The 16,215-nt window shown below is 49.8% G+C and overlaps 4 protein-coding genes across 10 annotated transcripts in view; 2 read left to right on the plus strand and 2 right to left on the minus strand.

Moving 5' to 3' along the window:
- Positions 1–210: 210 nt before the first annotated feature.
- Positions 211–6,107, minus strand: LOC9645042 (probable serine/threonine-protein kinase PBL7). Of its 5 annotated transcripts, XM_024689359.1 has the most exons (12): positions 4,239–4,395; positions 3,523–4,172; positions 3,147–3,385; positions 2,966–3,098; positions 2,669–2,915; positions 2,461–2,593; positions 2,320–2,409; positions 1,488–2,274; positions 988–1,426; positions 758–914; positions 629–678; positions 211–552 (listed from the first exon to the last, which is right to left on the minus strand). In XM_024689359.1, the coding sequence occupies exons 2-8, from the start codon at positions 3,755–3,757 to the stop codon at positions 2,062–2,064; spliced, it is 1,290 nt and encodes a 429-aa protein (XP_024545127.1). In that variant the 5' UTR covers positions 3,758–4,172; positions 4,239–4,395; the 3' UTR covers positions 211–552; positions 629–678; positions 758–914; positions 988–1,426; positions 1,488–2,061. The 5 variants fall into 5 exon arrangements, with proteins under 5 accessions (XP_024545127.1, XP_024545131.1, XP_024545130.1 ...); XM_024689363.1 differs by lacking the exons at positions 211–552; positions 629–678; positions 758–914; ... (5 more) ...; positions 2,966–3,098; positions 3,147–3,385 and adding exons at positions 4,891–5,247; positions 5,303–5,447; positions 5,507–5,655; ... (1 more) ...; positions 5,882–5,908; positions 5,954–6,107 and having other exon boundaries at positions 3,933–4,172; positions 4,239–4,837; XM_024689362.1 differs by lacking the exons at positions 211–552; positions 629–678; positions 758–914; ... (5 more) ...; positions 2,966–3,098; positions 3,147–3,385 and adding exons at positions 4,891–5,247; positions 5,303–5,447; positions 5,507–5,655; ... (1 more) ...; positions 5,873–5,908; positions 5,954–6,107 and having other exon boundaries at positions 3,933–4,172; positions 4,239–4,837.
- Positions 6,108–6,217: 110 nt separating this feature from the next.
- Positions 6,218–8,733, minus strand: LOC9643932 (mitogen-activated protein kinase 15). Of its 2 annotated transcripts, XM_024689358.1 has the most exons (11): positions 8,530–8,733; positions 8,077–8,482; positions 7,887–8,014; positions 7,608–7,667; positions 7,404–7,553; positions 7,190–7,345; positions 6,995–7,132; positions 6,876–6,949; positions 6,697–6,798; positions 6,547–6,647; positions 6,218–6,493 (listed from the first exon to the last, which is right to left on the minus strand). In XM_024689358.1, the coding sequence occupies exons 1-11, from the start codon at positions 8,554–8,556 to the stop codon at positions 6,282–6,284; spliced, it is 1,554 nt and encodes a 517-aa protein (XP_024545126.1). In that variant the 5' UTR covers positions 8,557–8,733; the 3' UTR covers positions 6,218–6,281. The 2 variants fall into 2 exon arrangements, with proteins under 2 accessions (XP_024545126.1, XP_024545125.1); XM_024689357.1 differs by having other exon boundaries at positions 6,876–7,132.
- Positions 8,734–10,719: 1,986 nt separating this feature from the next.
- Positions 10,720–13,512, plus strand: LOC112351438 (dual specificity protein kinase shkD-like). Its single transcript, XM_024689355.1, has 12 exons — positions 10,720–10,877; positions 11,044–11,410; positions 11,475–12,072; positions 12,148–12,188; positions 12,249–12,418; positions 12,495–12,573; positions 12,632–12,730; positions 12,794–12,862; positions 12,916–12,965; positions 13,042–13,123; positions 13,177–13,271; positions 13,328–13,512. Exons 1-12 carry the CDS (start codon positions 10,792–10,794, stop codon positions 13,452–13,454), a joined length of 1,863 nt encoding a protein of 620 aa, XP_024545123.1. The 5' UTR covers positions 10,720–10,791; the 3' UTR covers positions 13,455–13,512.
- Positions 13,513–13,598: 86 nt separating this feature from the next.
- Positions 13,599–16,215, plus strand: part of LOC9643933 (nuclear poly(A) polymerase 1) — a 3,180-nt gene continuing 563 nt past the window's right edge. The window contains exons 1-10 of one of the 2 annotated variants that reach the window (XM_002984135.2): positions 13,602–13,794; positions 13,846–13,923; positions 14,004–14,111; positions 14,167–14,229; positions 14,296–14,457; positions 14,507–14,620; positions 14,687–14,749; positions 14,937–15,266; positions 15,317–15,481; positions 15,536–16,192. In XM_002984135.2, the coding sequence (XP_002984181.2) occupies positions 13,693–13,794; positions 13,846–13,923; positions 14,004–14,111; positions 14,167–14,229; positions 14,296–14,457; positions 14,507–14,620; positions 14,687–14,749; positions 14,937–15,266; positions 15,317–15,481; positions 15,536–16,192 (1,842 nt within the window). In that variant the 5' untranslated portion in view covers positions 13,602–13,692. Of the gene's footprint in view, positions 13,795–13,845; positions 13,924–14,003; positions 14,112–14,166; positions 14,230–14,295; positions 14,458–14,506; positions 14,750–14,936; positions 15,267–15,316; positions 15,482–15,535; positions 16,193–16,215 lie in introns of both variants that reach the window. The other variant, XM_024689354.1, reaches the window with a different exon arrangement.

Raw genomic sequence — 16,215 nt, forward strand, 5'->3', positions numbered from 1 at the left:
TAAACAAAAGAAAGGAAGTTGGCAAAACACACACAGTTGAAGAGTTTCTATCGTTCTCCATTGGAAGAATCGATACATACGATCAAAGGTTTATAGATACAGATCAAAGGTTTGTAGGTGTTTGACTGGATCATCAAAAATCTCCTGCCTGGTCGGGAATGATCTTGTCCCATTTGTTCTTCAAAAATATGCGATCGAGTGGAGAAAATAAGAATGGAAAGGGAATCCCCGCAAGACTGGCATTTCTTTTAAAGAGCCGATCTTGTTCTTGCGGCCGGTCAATTCTTTTTCTGGACCAACGAGCGCGCGAAGCTCTCGTTGGCCAGTCAGTCAACCGTGGTCAATGGAAGCGTTGACGAGCTGCTGACGAGCCGGTGGCGTCACCGCTGGGCACTAGTGTGAATGGAGCGATTTGGATTGTGGGCTGTGAGTGCGCTGCTCCCGCGCGAGAGCTCTTTGGCGGTGCTTTGGCTTGCTTTGACTGATCGAGCGCATTGACCGGCTAACGAACCCAGCGCGGTGCCACCGTAAGCATGAATCATCATCGCCGCGCTGCCGCGAGAGAGAGAGAAAGAAAGAATCAAAACAATGTCCAAGAGCTCTTTTTAAGTTGCCAGATAGAACTCACCTGGGAAGGAAGAGCTCGGAAACTTCTACACATGTTGTCAGTCCGTGATCCTGCCAGAAGAAACAAGAAAAAAAAGAAAAGATGTTATATCCTATTAGCTCGCTCTCGAGGATGGAACAATATACTCACCGGCTTAACAGTGCTCGACGAAATCATTGCGGAAGAAAAAAGGATGGCGCACTCCTGTTTTTTGCAGTGGTTGTGTTGCTTGTTCTCTCGCTTGCTCTCGTTCTAGACCCGTCCGTGACCGAATCCGGGGCCAGCTTTTTTAAGAAAAGCAAGCCAGCTGCATGAAGAGGCATGGTACGTCGGGAGCAATAGAAAGGAAAAAAAAAAAAAACGGGGAAGAAAGAGTGTACCTATTAGCGGTACAATCCGTCGGTTGGATTCCCCATCTTTGCAGAGATTCGAAGCAGCCGAAGTCGAACGTTTGTGCTGCTGGCTTTTCTATTTTATTACTTTCTTGCGGCCAAGGCTGTTCCATCATCATGCCCCGCTTTTGAGAGGATTTTGGAATCCTTCGCGCTGATCAACGTTTACTTGTCAATGGCCTCTCCAAAAGAAGTTGAGAATCAAATCGCAAACAAAAGCTTTCTTTCCTCCCCTTTTTCTTTTTGTTGGTACCTCGAGCGAAAGCTGTTGCAAGCACCTTCACCTCGTTTCCTTGAAGCTGCTTCCTCCTGCAAGTGGCCTTATTGTGCTGTAATCGGAGAACCAAGTGAGTCTTCCTTAAAGTAGTCATGCAGCTTCATCTGTTTTTGTCAATTTCCCTGTTGGAGTCGTAAAGGCTGGCTGGCGCTGCACAAAACGTGGTCGCTCGATATCAAGATATCTCGATAATCAAAGAAACTTCTTTTACCAGAATTTGAGACTCTGAAGCTCCCTCCAAGCATCCATCTCCATGACCGTGACCAGTGGATGCATCGTCGATTTGACGACTTTTAGAACGCTTGAAAAGCTGGGAGGGAAAAAGTGTTAGGAAGTATTATTCTTGAAACGTAATGTCACCGTCCAGCGTTCTCCAAAAGCTGCTGAGAGCCCGTCGTCTAGGCAACGTCGTTGTCTTGTTGCGTTCTAAAAGTCTGAACATATAAAGTTAAGTGTTGAAAGCACACACAAACCACGATTGCAACTTTCTCCTGGCTGGAAGAACACGATTTAATCAATCTCTGAGCTAGCTTACCGACTTTACAGGGACGATACATATGTATGAAGATGAGGCCTTCCTTTACACTGTGAAGACAAGGGGGAAAGAAAATCCATACTCATACGTCGAGTGGTAGTAAATTGGCGAGCATATCCGGCTGTCTATTCGATTTATATCACTGTTAGAAGCAACACAAATTTTCTTACACAACGCTATGATGAGTTTCTTGATGCAACGGCGGCCCTGGATACACAAGAAATAGAATGAAACTGCTTTCTTACTTTGGCTATTGCAGAGTTTTGATGTTGGCTTTCAAAGCTGGTGATTGTGTTGTCGGAGATTTTAGCAAACTAGAAACGCAGCGCGGGGAGCTCACCGATCTCTTGGGAGTTCCCATACGTCTTTGTCTCACAAGAGGGATCAGTGATTGGACAACGTCTGTGATAAGAGGCCTATAGTCCGGCTCCGGTTGAACACACATTGCAGCGATTGCAGCAACCTGCACGACAAATTAAGCTATATGCTGCCACTACGTTTTACTTACTTGGACGAGCTCTTTCATGTTGTATTGACTCCTAAGATATGGATCCACCATTTGCGCCAGCTTTTCTCTATCAGTGAGCCGTGGAAGAGCCTGCACTATTTAGTTAGTTGAGAAACATAATGTATGGTGGGAGCAGCTCACCCAATTAACGAGCACGTTTTGTCCCGGAGGGCGCTTCGCATCGACTGGAAGCCTCCCAGTTATGAGCTCCAAGAGAACAATCCCATAACTGTATACGTCGGACTTTGTTGTCAAGTGGCCTGTCATGGCGTACCTGCAACCATATCAAAGGCAATCAAGTTGTTACAACTTGCACCAAGATTTGAATCTGGATTCTGGTAACACTTACTCGGGTGCGAGATAGCCCTGAGTTCCAAGAACTCGTGTAGAAGGTTGGCCCGCAATTTTATCAGCCCCGGTCTTTGCGAGGCCAAAATCAGCCAGCACGACATCGTTGTGTTCATCCAGAAGAATATTGCTGCTCTTGAAGTCACGGTGGATGATTGGAGGAATGACATACTCGTGTAGGTATTCCAGTCCCTTGGCAGCATCAAATGCTACTAGGATTCGTGTTCCCCAGTCTAAAGTGCTTTTTCCTTTTAAAGTTCGACATGTCAAGGATGATAGGACTGTTAAAAGCATTCACCTTTGGAATGCAGATGTTCCTGAAGGCTTCCATTTGCCATGTAGCTATAAACGAGCAGCCTGTAGTCCTTGTCTGCACAGTATCCTATTAAATCCAGCAAGTATGGAGAATGGAGACGAGTAAGCATATCCACCTGTGTTTCAGTAGAAGTCAGTTTGAAGAACAGTTCAGGACAGCTTACCTCGACCCTGAATTCTCGTTCGCCTTGTTTGCCTTGCCTGTCCATGAGCTTTACTGCAGCAAGTCTGCCGTCCGGTAAAACCCCGCGATAGACCAGTCCAAAACCGCCATGGCCAATTTTGTTTAACGGGCTGAAGTTGTTGGTTGCAGACTGGAGCTGCTTGTAGGTGAAAACTTGTGCTTTCGACACCTCTTCTCGTTCGCTGCGAATGTAAGTGTCCATACTGTTTTTGCTTCCCTCTGAAATCACAAAAGCCCATCAAAAACCCATCACAAAAGAACAAATATGGAAAAATACTACACCAAATGGCAACAAGAATGAAGAAAACTTTGAGCAGAAACAGAGCAAGGGAAAAATACTAAGAATGAGAACTTACTTGCACTGAAAGTTCTTCTCGTCTTCAATTTGTGCCTCATGTAGAAGAAGTAAGCGAACGCTAGGAGAAGAACAAAGAGGGCCAGGGACGAAGTGATAATGGAGATGATTATCGCAATGCTGGTCCTGTTGCTGCTGCTATCGCCCGCATCACTTGTGCCATTACTAGGAGCTATCCCCGTCGCGGATTCAATGTCTGTCGAAGAGTTCTGGAGGAGAATCCTCCTGTTCACCATTGTCTTTCCTCTTGCTCTCTGCTTCTTTTCCTTCTTTGTTGGTTTTCGTTCTTCAACAATGTAGATAGCCTGGTTAACCAAACCTTTTAGCCATAGCAAGGTAATTCAACTAGTAACAGCTTGAACAAGGCAGAGGAAAACTAAAACGAAAACAGATGGACACAGGAAAAAGAACTCAACTCGAACAGCATTTTTATTCTCACAGGAGCAGGAGCAGCAGGACCAGAGTATCAGGCCTTTAGTCATCGAAAGATTTGTTTGTAATGCAGCGGACTCAGGAGAAAGAGGAAGCTAGGACCCCTACCTAAGCAAGACTCCAAACATCCAGGTGAAGGTACAAAATGCCAGTACCTCATTGAATTCAGAAGGATCAGGTTAAAAAAAAAGTCTGGAAATTCAGGAACAGTAACAGTGCCTGCACGAGGACAAGGCGGAACGCAAAAATCATAAGAACCGCCAACAATCAATCAAACAAACAAACCTTATCGACGAGCGAGCAGGTCCCGACACGGCTTAACAGTGACTGGCCAGCGGCTGCCACGAGTAGCCGTTGATTGACACCGTCCAACGGCTATCGCGCTGCTCTTCACCGTCGGATACCGTCAACTTGGATGTCCCAATCCTCGACTTAATGGGAAAATGTCAATGCTCGTCACTGTATCTCCGCATCGTGGCCATGCTCTGCCACTGCTTCCAAGCATCCCGTAAGTTTGCAAACTCCAAGTCATCAATCCGGTTGAGTTCCAGTGACTCTAGCCACTGAGACCAAGGTGCCTCCTCTTCGTTCATAGATGAAGAGATCACCGGAGCTAGCTTCTCAAGCCAGAACGAGTTCATCCGCTCTGCGATTTGACTTGACACCTGTATTCCCAGTTTGGAGAAGAAATATCCGCCAGTTCCCCCCTTAGCACGAGTGTAACCTCCTCTGAACGGGAAAAAGGAGTTACCGGACAGTACGAGCCCGTGTGGTGGTGCAAGCGGTAACACAACTCTTGCATGCCGGCACGTAGAAACTGGAATGGCGTCCTCTGGCAGGACATGTCGAAAGACAGCAATGGCAGTCCCGACCATTTTCCGAATCTGAAAGAAAATCATGGAAGTTAAGTCATCGAACGTCCGGAGAGCATTTTTACCTGGTGGACCATGAATGATTCGCCTGTAACTCTTATACGTACAACCGACGAAGGACAATTGAGCTTTTCAGGTCCTTCGCAAGTGCATTTCGCAACGTTTCTGAAGTGCGAGGCTTTTACAGGATCTTTGCCTTCTTCCGATTCATCTAGCCAGTAAGCCCGTCGACCCGCACCCCGTTCCTCTCCTATGTCAGCAGCTGGGTTGTCCTGCTCGTCGTGTGTATCCTTGAAAGAAGGTTCCTCGTCTTTTGATGATTCTTCGTCGGCAATTAAGTTTCTAGACGGAGAATATGTCCCTCGCCTCTGGGATTTTCTGTAGAGGCGCCTGACAGTGTAATTGTGAAACGCGTGCCTGCCCTGATCAGAAAAAATGCACTTGGCCATGAGAAAACAACACAAAAATAAAAAGAACCTCTAGAGATTTCAACGTACGCCTAAAATACTGAATCCGCTGGTCGACATCTTCACTGGATGACTCGTTATTTATGCCAATGCAGGCAGCAGGAAAGTAGTAATCATATGTTCTGGAGTAGCAGGACCTTCTGGCATCAAAGGATCTGTAAACAGAAAGCCACACCAATGTATAAAATGCAAGAGCAAAATCTTTTCTACGAACTTGGTAACAGGAACAACTCCAAATATTGATATGTTCGCCGGGAGGTAGGCATTGAAAGCGTCGGCAATCTTAATGCCGTCAACGTCATTCAGCCACGAATTCACAGCAACCTCGAGCTTCATGGTGACCACAGTGCATAAAGAATGGACCTGCGCTACATCAATCATAAAAGAAAAAGTTCCCAAGATTGCCAACGAGATACTTACGCCTTTGTCTGTCCTGCTGCTTCTCTTCCACCTGACTTTGTCAAGGTGTCTGTAGTTTTCCTCGGAAATCCCCCCAGCTTTGTATATTGCTTCTTCGAGCTCGTTTTCAACAGCTATAGAAGAGATGAGTAATGTGGAGGAAGAGATAAAATAAACTTACAATGGGTACCGGCGACTCCTCGCTGGATCTGCAAGCCTGTTCACGCAAGTAACACATTGAAAGAAACAGCCAACACGGTACCTTTGTAATCCGTTCCCACATATCCCACCCAGATCGCCACATTCTTCTTGAATCGCAGCACCTCATCCACAGCGGCGAGCTTGCAAACCGCGGCGCCAGATTCCGCGCCACGCCCTGCGAGAGACTCGCCCTAGCTCATCCTGCCCTAGCTCAATCAAGCACGGCATACCTCCCAATACGCAAATAGGTACCATGGCCAGGTTTTAGGGCTTTCCCGCCCAGCGTTTAAAATTTAATTAAACAGAGATTAGTTAACAATGTTGCTTTGTCGTGTGAGAAAAATCTTGGATGTAACAAAAGGAAAAAATATAAAGAATGTTGGACGAACTTACTGCCAGTATTGTTGTGCCGGCGCTGGAGCATTTCCCGCGATTGTCAATGCCTGTGTTTTCCTATCCACCTCGCTCGCGAGCGATGCATCGCTGTGATCATCTTCCTCTGTCCTGCTCGATCCTTGGGCTGGAAGACAGGTGCTGGAGATGCTAGCACACTTCATGAACCGCTTGCCTTCGATCACGTTCTTGCCGTAGTTCCTAGGAGCTGCGACAATCCATTGAAAAGATGAGTGAATGGTAGCTCAAACTCGACTGTACCTTGCTGCTGGTCTTGCGTTTGAGATGATCGAGACGATGCTAGCGCGTGTTGTTCCCGGACGAACCTAGCAGCCTCCTCCCGAAACTCCAGACCCCGTTCCCTGAAAGAAAGTAGAATTTAATGGCTAGCAGCTGAAAGAGACCACCAACCTTGGCAAAGAAGCATGCTGTCTTTCCAGGGGTACCATCGCGTTACCCTTCGCGTAATGCTCCTCCAGATGGGCAAACTGTCTTCGAAACTGGTCAACAGCACTGCAAACAAAATGGAGGTGTCCGAAACTTAAGAATAAAACCAGAAAGTAAAAGGAAGCGTTAAAACGGTGTGGAACCTTGGGTACATGAAGTTTGCTTGGTCGTTGCCGTTCACATACTCCATCTTCATCTGCGGATGGTATTCCAATATCTGCGAAGCAGTGCTCAAAGACTCGAATCGACAATCATGCGTTACCTCGCGATATATGAGCTCCCTGACGTCTTCCCTTGTCAGTCTTCGTCTTTCGAACTCGAATTCCATCCTTGAAATCGGGTTGGCAGCAGGCTCTCGCTGTAAATGAGACATACTTTGAAAATAGGGGTCCGCGAGGGCCTGAAAGTCAAGCTCTCTCGTCAGCATAACTTGCTCGGAAGTCAAACTATACTTAACCTCCGTAGCAGACGGCCGATCTTTCGGATCAAAAGCAAGCATCTTCTGTAAGAGGTTACGTGCTAGAGGGTCTATATTCTTGAACTTCTCAGAGAACGGAACGGGGCTCTTTTTGCTCATTGTGCTCAAGTATCTCCGTGCTTTCTCATTGCGAACCTGTAATGAATCGTTTCTAACATTTGACCAAGAATGAAATCGAATGAGAATTTCTAACCCGAGAAATGACATCCTGTGACGGCGTTCCGAGCAAGTCAGTGATGAGTTCGAGCTGATGAGTAACGTTCTTTCCAGGAAACAGTGGCTTCCGAGTGATTGTCTCAGCAAATATGCAACCAATGCTCCATATGTCGATTGCTGGAGTATACTGCATACAAGAGATCACTTGGCGTCAGAAAAAAATGAACCAATATCCTCTTACCCTCGAGAAAAAGGAACCGCAAAGCTCAGGAGCTCGATACCACCTGGTGGCTACATAATCCTAACACAATGAAATCACATCTTTCAGTTGCAGTACCCGCTGAAACTGGGCGACTTGAATGCACAAGTGGCCAGCCTTTGGCATTTCCTCAAGTCCTCTCGAACTGTTCAACAGACGTAGAAGTTTACAAGGCTCTGTTTCATTCGAAACTGATTTCCTTTCCGTTCTTAGTTTACATGCATGGATGCAACACAGAATGCACAAAGTCCTAAGGCATACCGTCCAGAATATGGCCGTGGGAGCGTCGTTAAACGCCACTCGGGCGAGTCCAAAATCGCATATCTTTAGCTTACAGTTAGCGTTGGCTAGAACGTTCTTGGGCTTTAAGTCCCGATGGAAAACGTTCGCTGCAACACACGCGAGGGAAAACAATTTCAGAGACAATCATCTCGAGGAGAGAAAATCATACCCGTGTGGATGAACTTCAACCCTCGTAGCAACTGGTAGAGGAAAAACTGGTAGTGCTCGGGCATGAGATCATCGTTGGCTTTGATCACTTGGTGGAGGTCCGACTCCATGAGCTCAAACACCACGTAGATATCCTTGAATTCTCGCCTCGATGGCGGAAGCAGTATGTGCTTGATCTCCACAACGTCCGGATGGCGCAGCAGTCTGAGCAGCTTGATCTCGCGGAGGATGCGCGTTGCATCGGACACATGCTCGAAGATGTCGTTGATCTTCTTAATCGCCACCTTTTCGTTGGTCCTGGTGTCGATCGCGGAGCACACGACGCCATAGCTGCCCTTCCCAATCACCTCCAACACCTTGTAACGCTGCGCCTCGCCGTATTCCGTGATGAAATTCGCGACACCGCTCTGGACAGCAATCTTTCACCGATATTCCGATCACGCAAAGCACGTACCTTGCGCCGGTGCTCCCCCGCTTGCATTCTCAGCCCGGAATTCTCACGCGGCCACCTCCCCACGCAAAATCACCATCTATCGCCGCCGGAAGAACCCTAGCAATGCCGCGATCGCAAGCGCGCGACGCACATTCCCCGGCAAAGCATCGATCGATCGCCCCGCCGCCCGCAGCTCCTCCCAGCCAAGGCGCCGCGCTAACTCTCGCTTTTACCCTAGCCGAAAGGATAGTCGACAGGGAGAGCTTCATAGCATCCGGCCGTACAGGGGCATATTCGCGCCGGACGCGCGGGAATCGAGCATCGGCTTTTGCGCGGCAGGGAATCGAACCCCCGACCGGACATCGTAATTAGGTGTTGGATTGACGAGCAAAGTATAGCCACAAAGGCATTGTGTGACCCACCAGGAGCCACACAAGAGAACAAGGAGGTGGCCACTGTGAGTAGAGCACCTCTCCCAGCAGCGGTTACATCAGTGCTGGAGAAAAAGAAAGAAAGAGAAAGGAAGGAAAAAGAAAAAAAAAAAAGTGGAGAAGGAAGACAAAGAGGGATAGCATCTCTGGGGCAAAATTCTCGATGGATCGATCCTTGCCCTAGAGAGAGCTAGAGGGATGATCAATGGCTTCTCTATCTATGCCCTAAACGTGTACTGTAGCAGAGGGGGTGAGTAAGCAGCAATGGCACAGGAAACCCGGAGAATTGGAGGGCGAGAGGTTTGTCGCGAGCTTCTTTAGGTAGTGGTTTTTTTTTTGGGGGTCTTTTCTTTTTTTTCCTTTCTCGTCTGATCCATCCACACACGCACTGCGGCTGGGTTGCTTTCGTGTCCGAATCACAGCAGTCGGGAATTGAGGAGCAGCCAATTCGAATGTCCTGATTGGGATTCCCGGAAGGAGGAGGAGGGATCGATGGTGGATCTGTGCGAGAGGAGAGATGGAATAGCGAAGAGGCATCCAAAGGAAGAGGACAGGGTAGCCTATGGTAGAGTGGCGCTTCTCCATCCTCTCCCTCTCTCTCTCTCTCAATCTATTTCTCTCTCTTCTCTCTCAATGCTCGAGGAGCTTCCGGAATGTCAATGCAACTTGCGCTGGATCGGAGGCAAATGGGGCAACTAGGCAGCGGCAGCGACGAGGAGGGATCTAGCGCGAGCGAATCGAGAGAGCGGGAGTGGTGGGCGAGGGATTCTTCCATTTCCTGGCGAGGGGTTTTCTTTTAGATCGTCTTGCCCGATCGATCCGGGGCCATTCTGGATCGGGAGCGAGGTGGGCGGCGGGGGATCGGAGGGATCCGTGGTGGGTTCTCGAGGATTCGTGGGAATTCACGAGGTTTGGATTGGCGGGGAGCCGAGGCGCGCGGGTGGCGACAAGGGGACGTAGGAGTCAGGGGGGAACAGGGGCAGGGCTTGGAAATAGAAGCAAAGGATAAACAACGAGCATAGCTCTATCTTCTCTTTCGCGCGAGGCGATCTCTCTCCCTCCCTCTCTCTCGCGCGCGACGACGGCGACCACGAATCCCCTCCTCCTCGAGAGACGTGTCGGTGGAGCTAATCAATCCATAGCCATAGCTCCATGATATCACGGCTGAGGTAAGACCTCCGATCCAGCGAGTTTGGCCGAGCACCACGCGACGATGCCAATGCTCGCGCCAGCGATCCGGCGGGGGCTAGCGGTCGTGGGCCTGGGAAGCAAGGATAGCAGCGGCGGTGGCACGGAGTCGCCAGAGGCGGATTTGACGCCTCCCGGATCGTCGGAGCTCAAGCGCAGCCTCCGCAAGGGGCTGGCGGCCGTGGGGCTCGGCCCCAAGGAGCAGGACACCTCGCCATCGCCGCCCGTCACCTCCGCGCTGCCTCCGCAAGAGGAGATCCTCAAGCAGCGGATTTGCGAGCTCGAGGAATCGCACGCGCGGCTTACCACTGCCTTGATCCATGTTATCAACAACGCGCCGGAGCCCGTGCTCGGCACTCTGGAGCCGGTGCTCGAGACGCTCGATCCGTCCATCCTTCCGCCAAAGCAAGCGTCGGGCTCCGACCAAGGGAGCCGCGAGTCGTCCGTCAAGGACGTGGATTCGCCGGTTCTACTACCGCCGATCGACACCACCTCCGAGGCCAGCCCGGTGACCGCCCCAGTGGATTTTATCACTGTCGAAGGGAGTGGTGGTGGTGGCGGTGGTGGTGGCGGTGGTGGCGGTGGTGGCGGCGGTGGTGGCAGCGGTGGCAATGAAGGTGGTGCTGGCGGCGATGGAAGTGATTTTCTATCGGCCTCGAGGAAGATGCTTCCCAAGCACTTTGGCAACGTCTTGCAGTCCATGGGACAGGCCGTGTACATCTTCACTCCCTCTGGCGAGGTGACATACTGGTGAGTTCTTCGCAAAGGTTGGATGGATTTTTCGAGAGCTTTTGCCAACTTCGCTTGCTTGCTTCTTCCCAAAGTTTGGATTTTGCGAGAGCTCTGCCAACTTCTCTTGCAAAGTTTGTATTTTTTTCTAGAGCTCTGGCAACTTTTCTTTCTTGTTCTTTGGCAGGAACCACGCCGCGGAGCTTCTTTTTGGGTGGAGCGAGGCCGAGGCGGTGGGACGCAAGGTGTCCGAGCTCATTGTGGAGCAGTCGGCTCAGGGGTTCTTGTCGGAGCTGGTTGCGCGGCTAGGGAATGGCGAGTCGTGGACGGGCCAGTTCCCGCTCAGGAAGAAGAACGGGGAGGTTTTCACCGCCTCGGTCTCGGACAATCCGTTCTATGACGACAATGGTGTGCTCATGGGCATCGTCGGCGTGGCCCACGACGTACGTATGCTCCAGGAGCAGCCGAATCCACTGGCGGCTCCTCGAGAGAACTGGGAAGATCTGGAGAAGCAGCACAAAAAAACTCCGTTTCCGTCATCGATCTCTCAGTTGGTACGAGTGATGCTTTCCAAGTTGAGATCTTTCTGTTCTTACTTTCGGTTTCCTTCCTTGCCAGGCTTCTAAAGTTATGTCAAAGTTGCGAGTGAACGACAACAGCGACGATCGAGAAGGTGGCAGCAATGGCAGCCAGAAATCCCACGAAGAATCGCCCGGTGACAAGGAAAGGCACGACTTCCAGTCTCCGCCAGGGAGCGGGCCATCGCCAACCAAAAACTCCTCGAGACAGCAGCAGCAGCTCGATTCGGACGGAAGTCCCCACGGCGAAGAGAACCGCTGGAACGGTGCTCGGAGAGCTCTGAGCAACAAGGCCGAGACGTGGATGGCGAAGAAAGGAATAAGCTGGCCGTGGAACTCTCCTCCGGATTACAGTGACTCGTCGGACTCAAGCGTGAAGAAGAACAACATCATCTGGCGACTCGTGAAAAAGCCGAGAGATCATGAAAGCGGAGAGAACAGACCGAGGTTCGGGCATAGCCACAGCACCCCTCCCAGGCTCTACAACCCCGGCAGCCATGATCCGGAGGAGTTCGTCGGAAGTGGTGCCAGTGGACGAAGCAGCGAGTCGAGCTTCCAAAGTTTGAACCATTCGGGAGTGGAGGACGCGGAGGAGATTCGCTGGGAGGAGCTCACGATCCGCGAGCTGATCGGACAGGGTGAGTGTCAAAGTTTGATCGGTCAAGTCTCTCTTTCTTTGCTTTTTTCCGCTGAGAGTGTGCTTGGCTTAACAGGCTCCTGTGGATCCGTGTACCGTGGAATGTGGTGTGGCTCTGTAAGTGCGCTTTTGTTTTCTAAAAGTTTGAGCTTTCGTCACTCGTGATTGTCTTTCCAGGACGTCGCTGTCAAGGTTTTCTCCGAGCGTGGATTTTCTCCAGCTCTTCTGGATGATTTCCGCAAGGAGGTGGCGATCATGAGGAAAGTCCGCCACCCGAATGTGCTGCTGTTCATGGGAGCCGTGGCGACGCCGGACAATCTCTGCATTGTCACCGAGTTTCTTCCTCGGTGAGATTCGATCTTATCCTTCGTGTTTCCATTTCTTCCGTTCTGGATTGTGACCGGAAGTTTGTGGTCGTGGCAGTGGAAGTTTGTTTCGCTTGTTGCATCGGAAAACTCCTGGATTGGATCTGAGGCGCCGACTGAGAATGGCTTTAGACATTGTAAGTTGATAGATCTTTCTTCTCTCCTTTTCTCTTGAGAGTGACTTGGTAATGACAGGCACGAGGAATGAATTATCTTCACCACTGCAAGCCTCCAATCGTTCACCGCGATCTCAAGTCCTCGAACCTCCTCGTGGACAAAGATTGGACCGTCAAGGCGAGATTTTTTTCCTCCTCTCCCTTTCCCGGGGTCTCATTCCATTGATCTTCCAAAATGTAGGTGGGGGACTTTGGTCTTTCGAGGCTCAAGCATGCAACGCTTTTGACAACAAAGTCAGGACGCGGGACTGTAAGTTCTTCTCTCTATTTTCGAGCTTTTCTCTAAAACTTTTCCTCTGGCAGCCACAATGGATGGCGCCGGAAGTGCTGAGAAACGAGCCTTCTGACGAGAGGTTTGCATCGAATCAAATTCTTTCTCTTGTTCATGGCTGGATCGAGAAATAATCTTCTGGTTGTCGCTGTTTCTAGAGCCGACGTCTACAGCTTTGGCGTGATTGTCTGGGAGCTCGCCACGGAACAAGTTCCCTGGGACGGAATGAATCCCATGCAAGTAAGTTCTTCCTAAACTCTCTCAAGAACACGGACTTCTACTCTCCAAAACAGGTTGTGGGAGCTGTGGGATTCATGAACCAACGATTGACAATCCCTCCAAACACAGACCCGGGATTCACTGCTCTCATGGAACAATGTTGGCAAAGGTAGACTCCAATTTTTATCTCCCCAATCTCACAGATCTCTCTCGTACTTCCTCCAGCGATCCCAAAGCGCGACCCTCTTTCGAGGAGATCATTGCCAGGATCCGCGAATTGCTAGCACAAATAGCGGGATCGGCATCGAAGTCACAGTCGAATGCTAGCGAAGAATCGACCGCACAGAGTTGAGAGAAGAAGCGCTTGTGTATAGCTAAAAGGTGTATATTTGATATGCTTTTTGGTGTCATATTCTTTCGTTAAAACCTCTTAACAACAGGGAGCTTTAGGGCTCGTCGGTGTAAGCTAGGTGTAAGCTAGGTCTAGGGTATTGTCGTGTGGCGGAGCGAGCGCGCCATGGCGCCGGGAGGAGGGGGATTGGCGCCACTGCACTGAGAGCTGCTGATTCCTGGCAGCATTCCCGGGGGCGATGGCGCAGAGCAACGGGAAGAAGTATCTGGGTGTTACTGAGCCTATCTCCACTGCCGGGCCGACGGAAGCTGATTTCGCAAGAACGCGCGATCTTGAGAAGGTTAGCTTGAGTCGATTTGTGAGAGGGATGTTTTGGCCTTCTTTCTTCCAGGTTTTGACTGAGGCTGGATTGTATGAGAGCCCCGAGGAGGCGGTTCAGCGTGAGGAAGTTTTGGGAAGGCTTGACCAGGTTTGAGACTCTGCATTGATTTTTCTTGCTTTTTCTTTCTCGGGATTGTATCTGAGATGGAGTGTGTGTGTTTCTTGCAGCTTGTCAAGGAATGGGTGAAGAATATTTGTCTTAGGAAGGGATACAGTGAGCAGGTCACTCAAGAAGCCAATGCCAAAATTTTTACTTTTGGTTCTTATAGATTAGGAGTAAGCTTTTCTGCCGCTCTTGTGTGTTGGAGAGTAACCAGCTTATGCTTCCCAGGTACATGGACCGGGTACCGATATAGATACACTTTGTGTTGGTCCTCGTCATGTGAGCAGAGAGGTGAGTTTTTCTCTCCTTTTGCTTTGTACATCCAATTCTTAACTTTGGCTCGTTGCTTTTGTATAGGAGGATTTTTTTGGTGTCTTTCATGGAATGTTAGAAGCTATGTCCGAAGTGACGGAGCTTCATCCAGTCCCGGACGCTCATGTTCCAGTTATGAGATTCAAATTTAGCGGAATAAGCATTGATCTCTTGTATGCTCCGCTTGCGGTGTGGACGATTCCGGAGGTGAGAAACTTCGATTTTTACAATCTTTTCTAATACAGTTTGTGCACAGGACTTGGATATTTCGCAAGAGTCCATACTTCGGAATTTGGACGAGCCGAGTGTCCGCAGTCTCAATGGCTGCCGTGTCACAGACCAGATATTGCGATTGGTTCCAAATATTGAGGTATCTGGTTTTTTTCTCCTCTGTTATAATGTCAATGAGCTTTCAACTAGCGGTAGTTCCTTTCAGCATTTTCGGACTACGTTGCGGTGCATGAAGCTGTGGGCCAGGAAGCGCGGCGTCTATTCGAATGTAAGTGTGGCGCTCTTTTTTCGAGTTTGATTCTTCCACTTCGCATGTAGGGCATCACTGTTAGAGATGCGGTTGTGAACAAGGACATGATTTTTTAGTTCCATGAGGCAGAGGAGACACAAGCTTGCTCTCTGCAGCCATGGAAAGATAGTACTGCAAACTCTATCGACTTATGAATTCTACGCAGGTGACAGGATTTCTTGGGGGTGTGAACTGGGCATTACTTGTTGCGAGAATCTGCCAGCTTTACCCGAACGCTCTTCCGAGCATGCTGGTGTCACGGTTTTTCCGGGTTTACACACAGTGGCGGTGGCCCAATCCTGTAATGCTGTGCGAAATAGAAGAAGGTTCACTGGGCCTAAGTGTTTGGGATCCGCGGAAAAATCCTCGTGACCGGACTCATCAGATGCCGATTATAACTCCTGCTTATCCTTGCATGAACTCGAGCTATAATGTTTCTTCGAGCACGCTCCGAGTCATGGTCGAGGAATTCAGTCGTGCAAATGGCATCTGTGAGGTACGTATGATTTTTCTTTTCTTGTGCACCGTGACACTGGATCCTCGCAGGTGATTGAAATGAATAAAGCTGAATGGAGTGCGCTTTTTGAGCCTTACGCTTTCTTCGATGCCTATAAAAACTACTTGCAAATCGACGTCTTTGCTGCAGACAACGATGATCTCCGTAGATGGAAGGGCTGGGTCGAGTCACGGCTCCGACAACTCACGCTCAAGGTTGGGCTTGACCAGAAACTTTTCTCCTTTTGAAATCTAATACTTTAAATGCAGATCGAGAAACATACGTATGGCATGCTCCAATGCCATCCACATCCTTGCGACTTTGTGGACGAGTCTAAAGAAGGAAAGCACTGCGCGTTCTTCATGGGGTTGCAAAAGAGACAGGGCCTTCCATCACAGGAAGGGCAGCAGTTTGATATTCGTCTCACGGTAGAGGAGTTTAGGCAGTCCGTGACTGGGTATCAGTTGTGGAAGGAAGGAATGGACATAGCAGTGTCGCATGTCCGCCGGAGACAGATTCCAGCCTATGTTTTCCCTGGTGGAACAAAGCCAGCTCGGCCTCCGAAAGTAACTGGAACCGGAAGGCTGGTTGGAACGAACTCGCTCCCGACGGAACTTGACACACCACCTCTGAAGCGTAAGCTGGACTTGGAGACGACCCCTCCCGAAGGCTCCAGGCCCCTGCGACGTACTAATACCGGCGTTTCGGAAGCTGGAAGCTGTCAAGCTCCCGCAAAGCCCGAGAAGCAGGAAGCATACGCGGATGCAACGCCAGCTACGTTATTGAGGCCGGATGCGAACGCAGCAAATTTTGGATTTCCAGAAATCCAACAGAATGGACCGGGCTCGGCAGCTGTACAGGCTAAGCAGACGCAGCCGCCAACTTTCGTATTTCAACAAACCGTCGCACCTTTGGAGGAGCTAGAGGTCTCTTTTTCTCTTCTTTTGCT

This window comes from Selaginella moellendorffii, unplaced genomic scaffold (assembly GCF_000143415.4).
Source record: "Selaginella moellendorffii unplaced genomic scaffold, v1.0 SELMOscaffold_61, whole genome shotgun sequence".
Lineage (NCBI taxonomy): Eukaryota > Viridiplantae > Streptophyta > Lycopodiopsida > Selaginellales > Selaginellaceae > Selaginella > Selaginella moellendorffii.

Bases quoted from the DNA above. Each gene is read 5' to 3' on its own strand.
- LOC9645042 (XM_024689359.1), bottom strand. From the start codon at position 3,757: ATGGTGAACAGGAGGATTCTCCTCCAGAACTCTTCGACAGACATTGAA. The intron at 3,386-3,522 runs GTAAGTTCTCAT...TTGTGATTTCAG, and splicing joins GAGAAGAACTTTCAGTGCAA to AGGGAAGCAAAAACAGTATG. The intron at 2,410-2,460 runs GTGAGCTGCTCC...TAAATAGTGCAG, and splicing joins AAAACGTGCTCGTTAATTGG to GCTCTTCCACGGCTCACTGA.
- LOC9643932 (XM_024689357.1), bottom strand. From the start codon at position 8,556: ATGCAAGCGGGGGAGCACCGGCGCAAG. The intron at 8,483-8,529 runs GTACGTGCTTTG...ATTGCTGTCCAG, and splicing joins CGGGGGAGCACCGGCGCAAG to AGCGGTGTCGCGAATTTCAT. The intron at 8,015-8,076 runs GTATGATTTTCT...CGTGTGTTGCAG, and splicing joins GTTGAAGTTCATCCACACGG to CGAACGTTTTCCATCGGGAC.
- LOC112351438 (XM_024689355.1), top strand. From the start codon at position 10,792: ATGCTTCCCAAGCACTTTGGCAACGTCTTGCAGTCCATGGGACAGGCC. The intron at 12,073-12,147 runs GTGAGTGTCAAA...TTGGCTTAACAG, and splicing joins CCGCGAGCTGATCGGACAGG to GCTCCTGTGGATCCGTGTAC. The intron at 13,124-13,176 runs GTAAGTTCTTCC...TCTCCAAAACAG, and splicing joins ACGGAATGAATCCCATGCAA to GTTGTGGGAGCTGTGGGATT.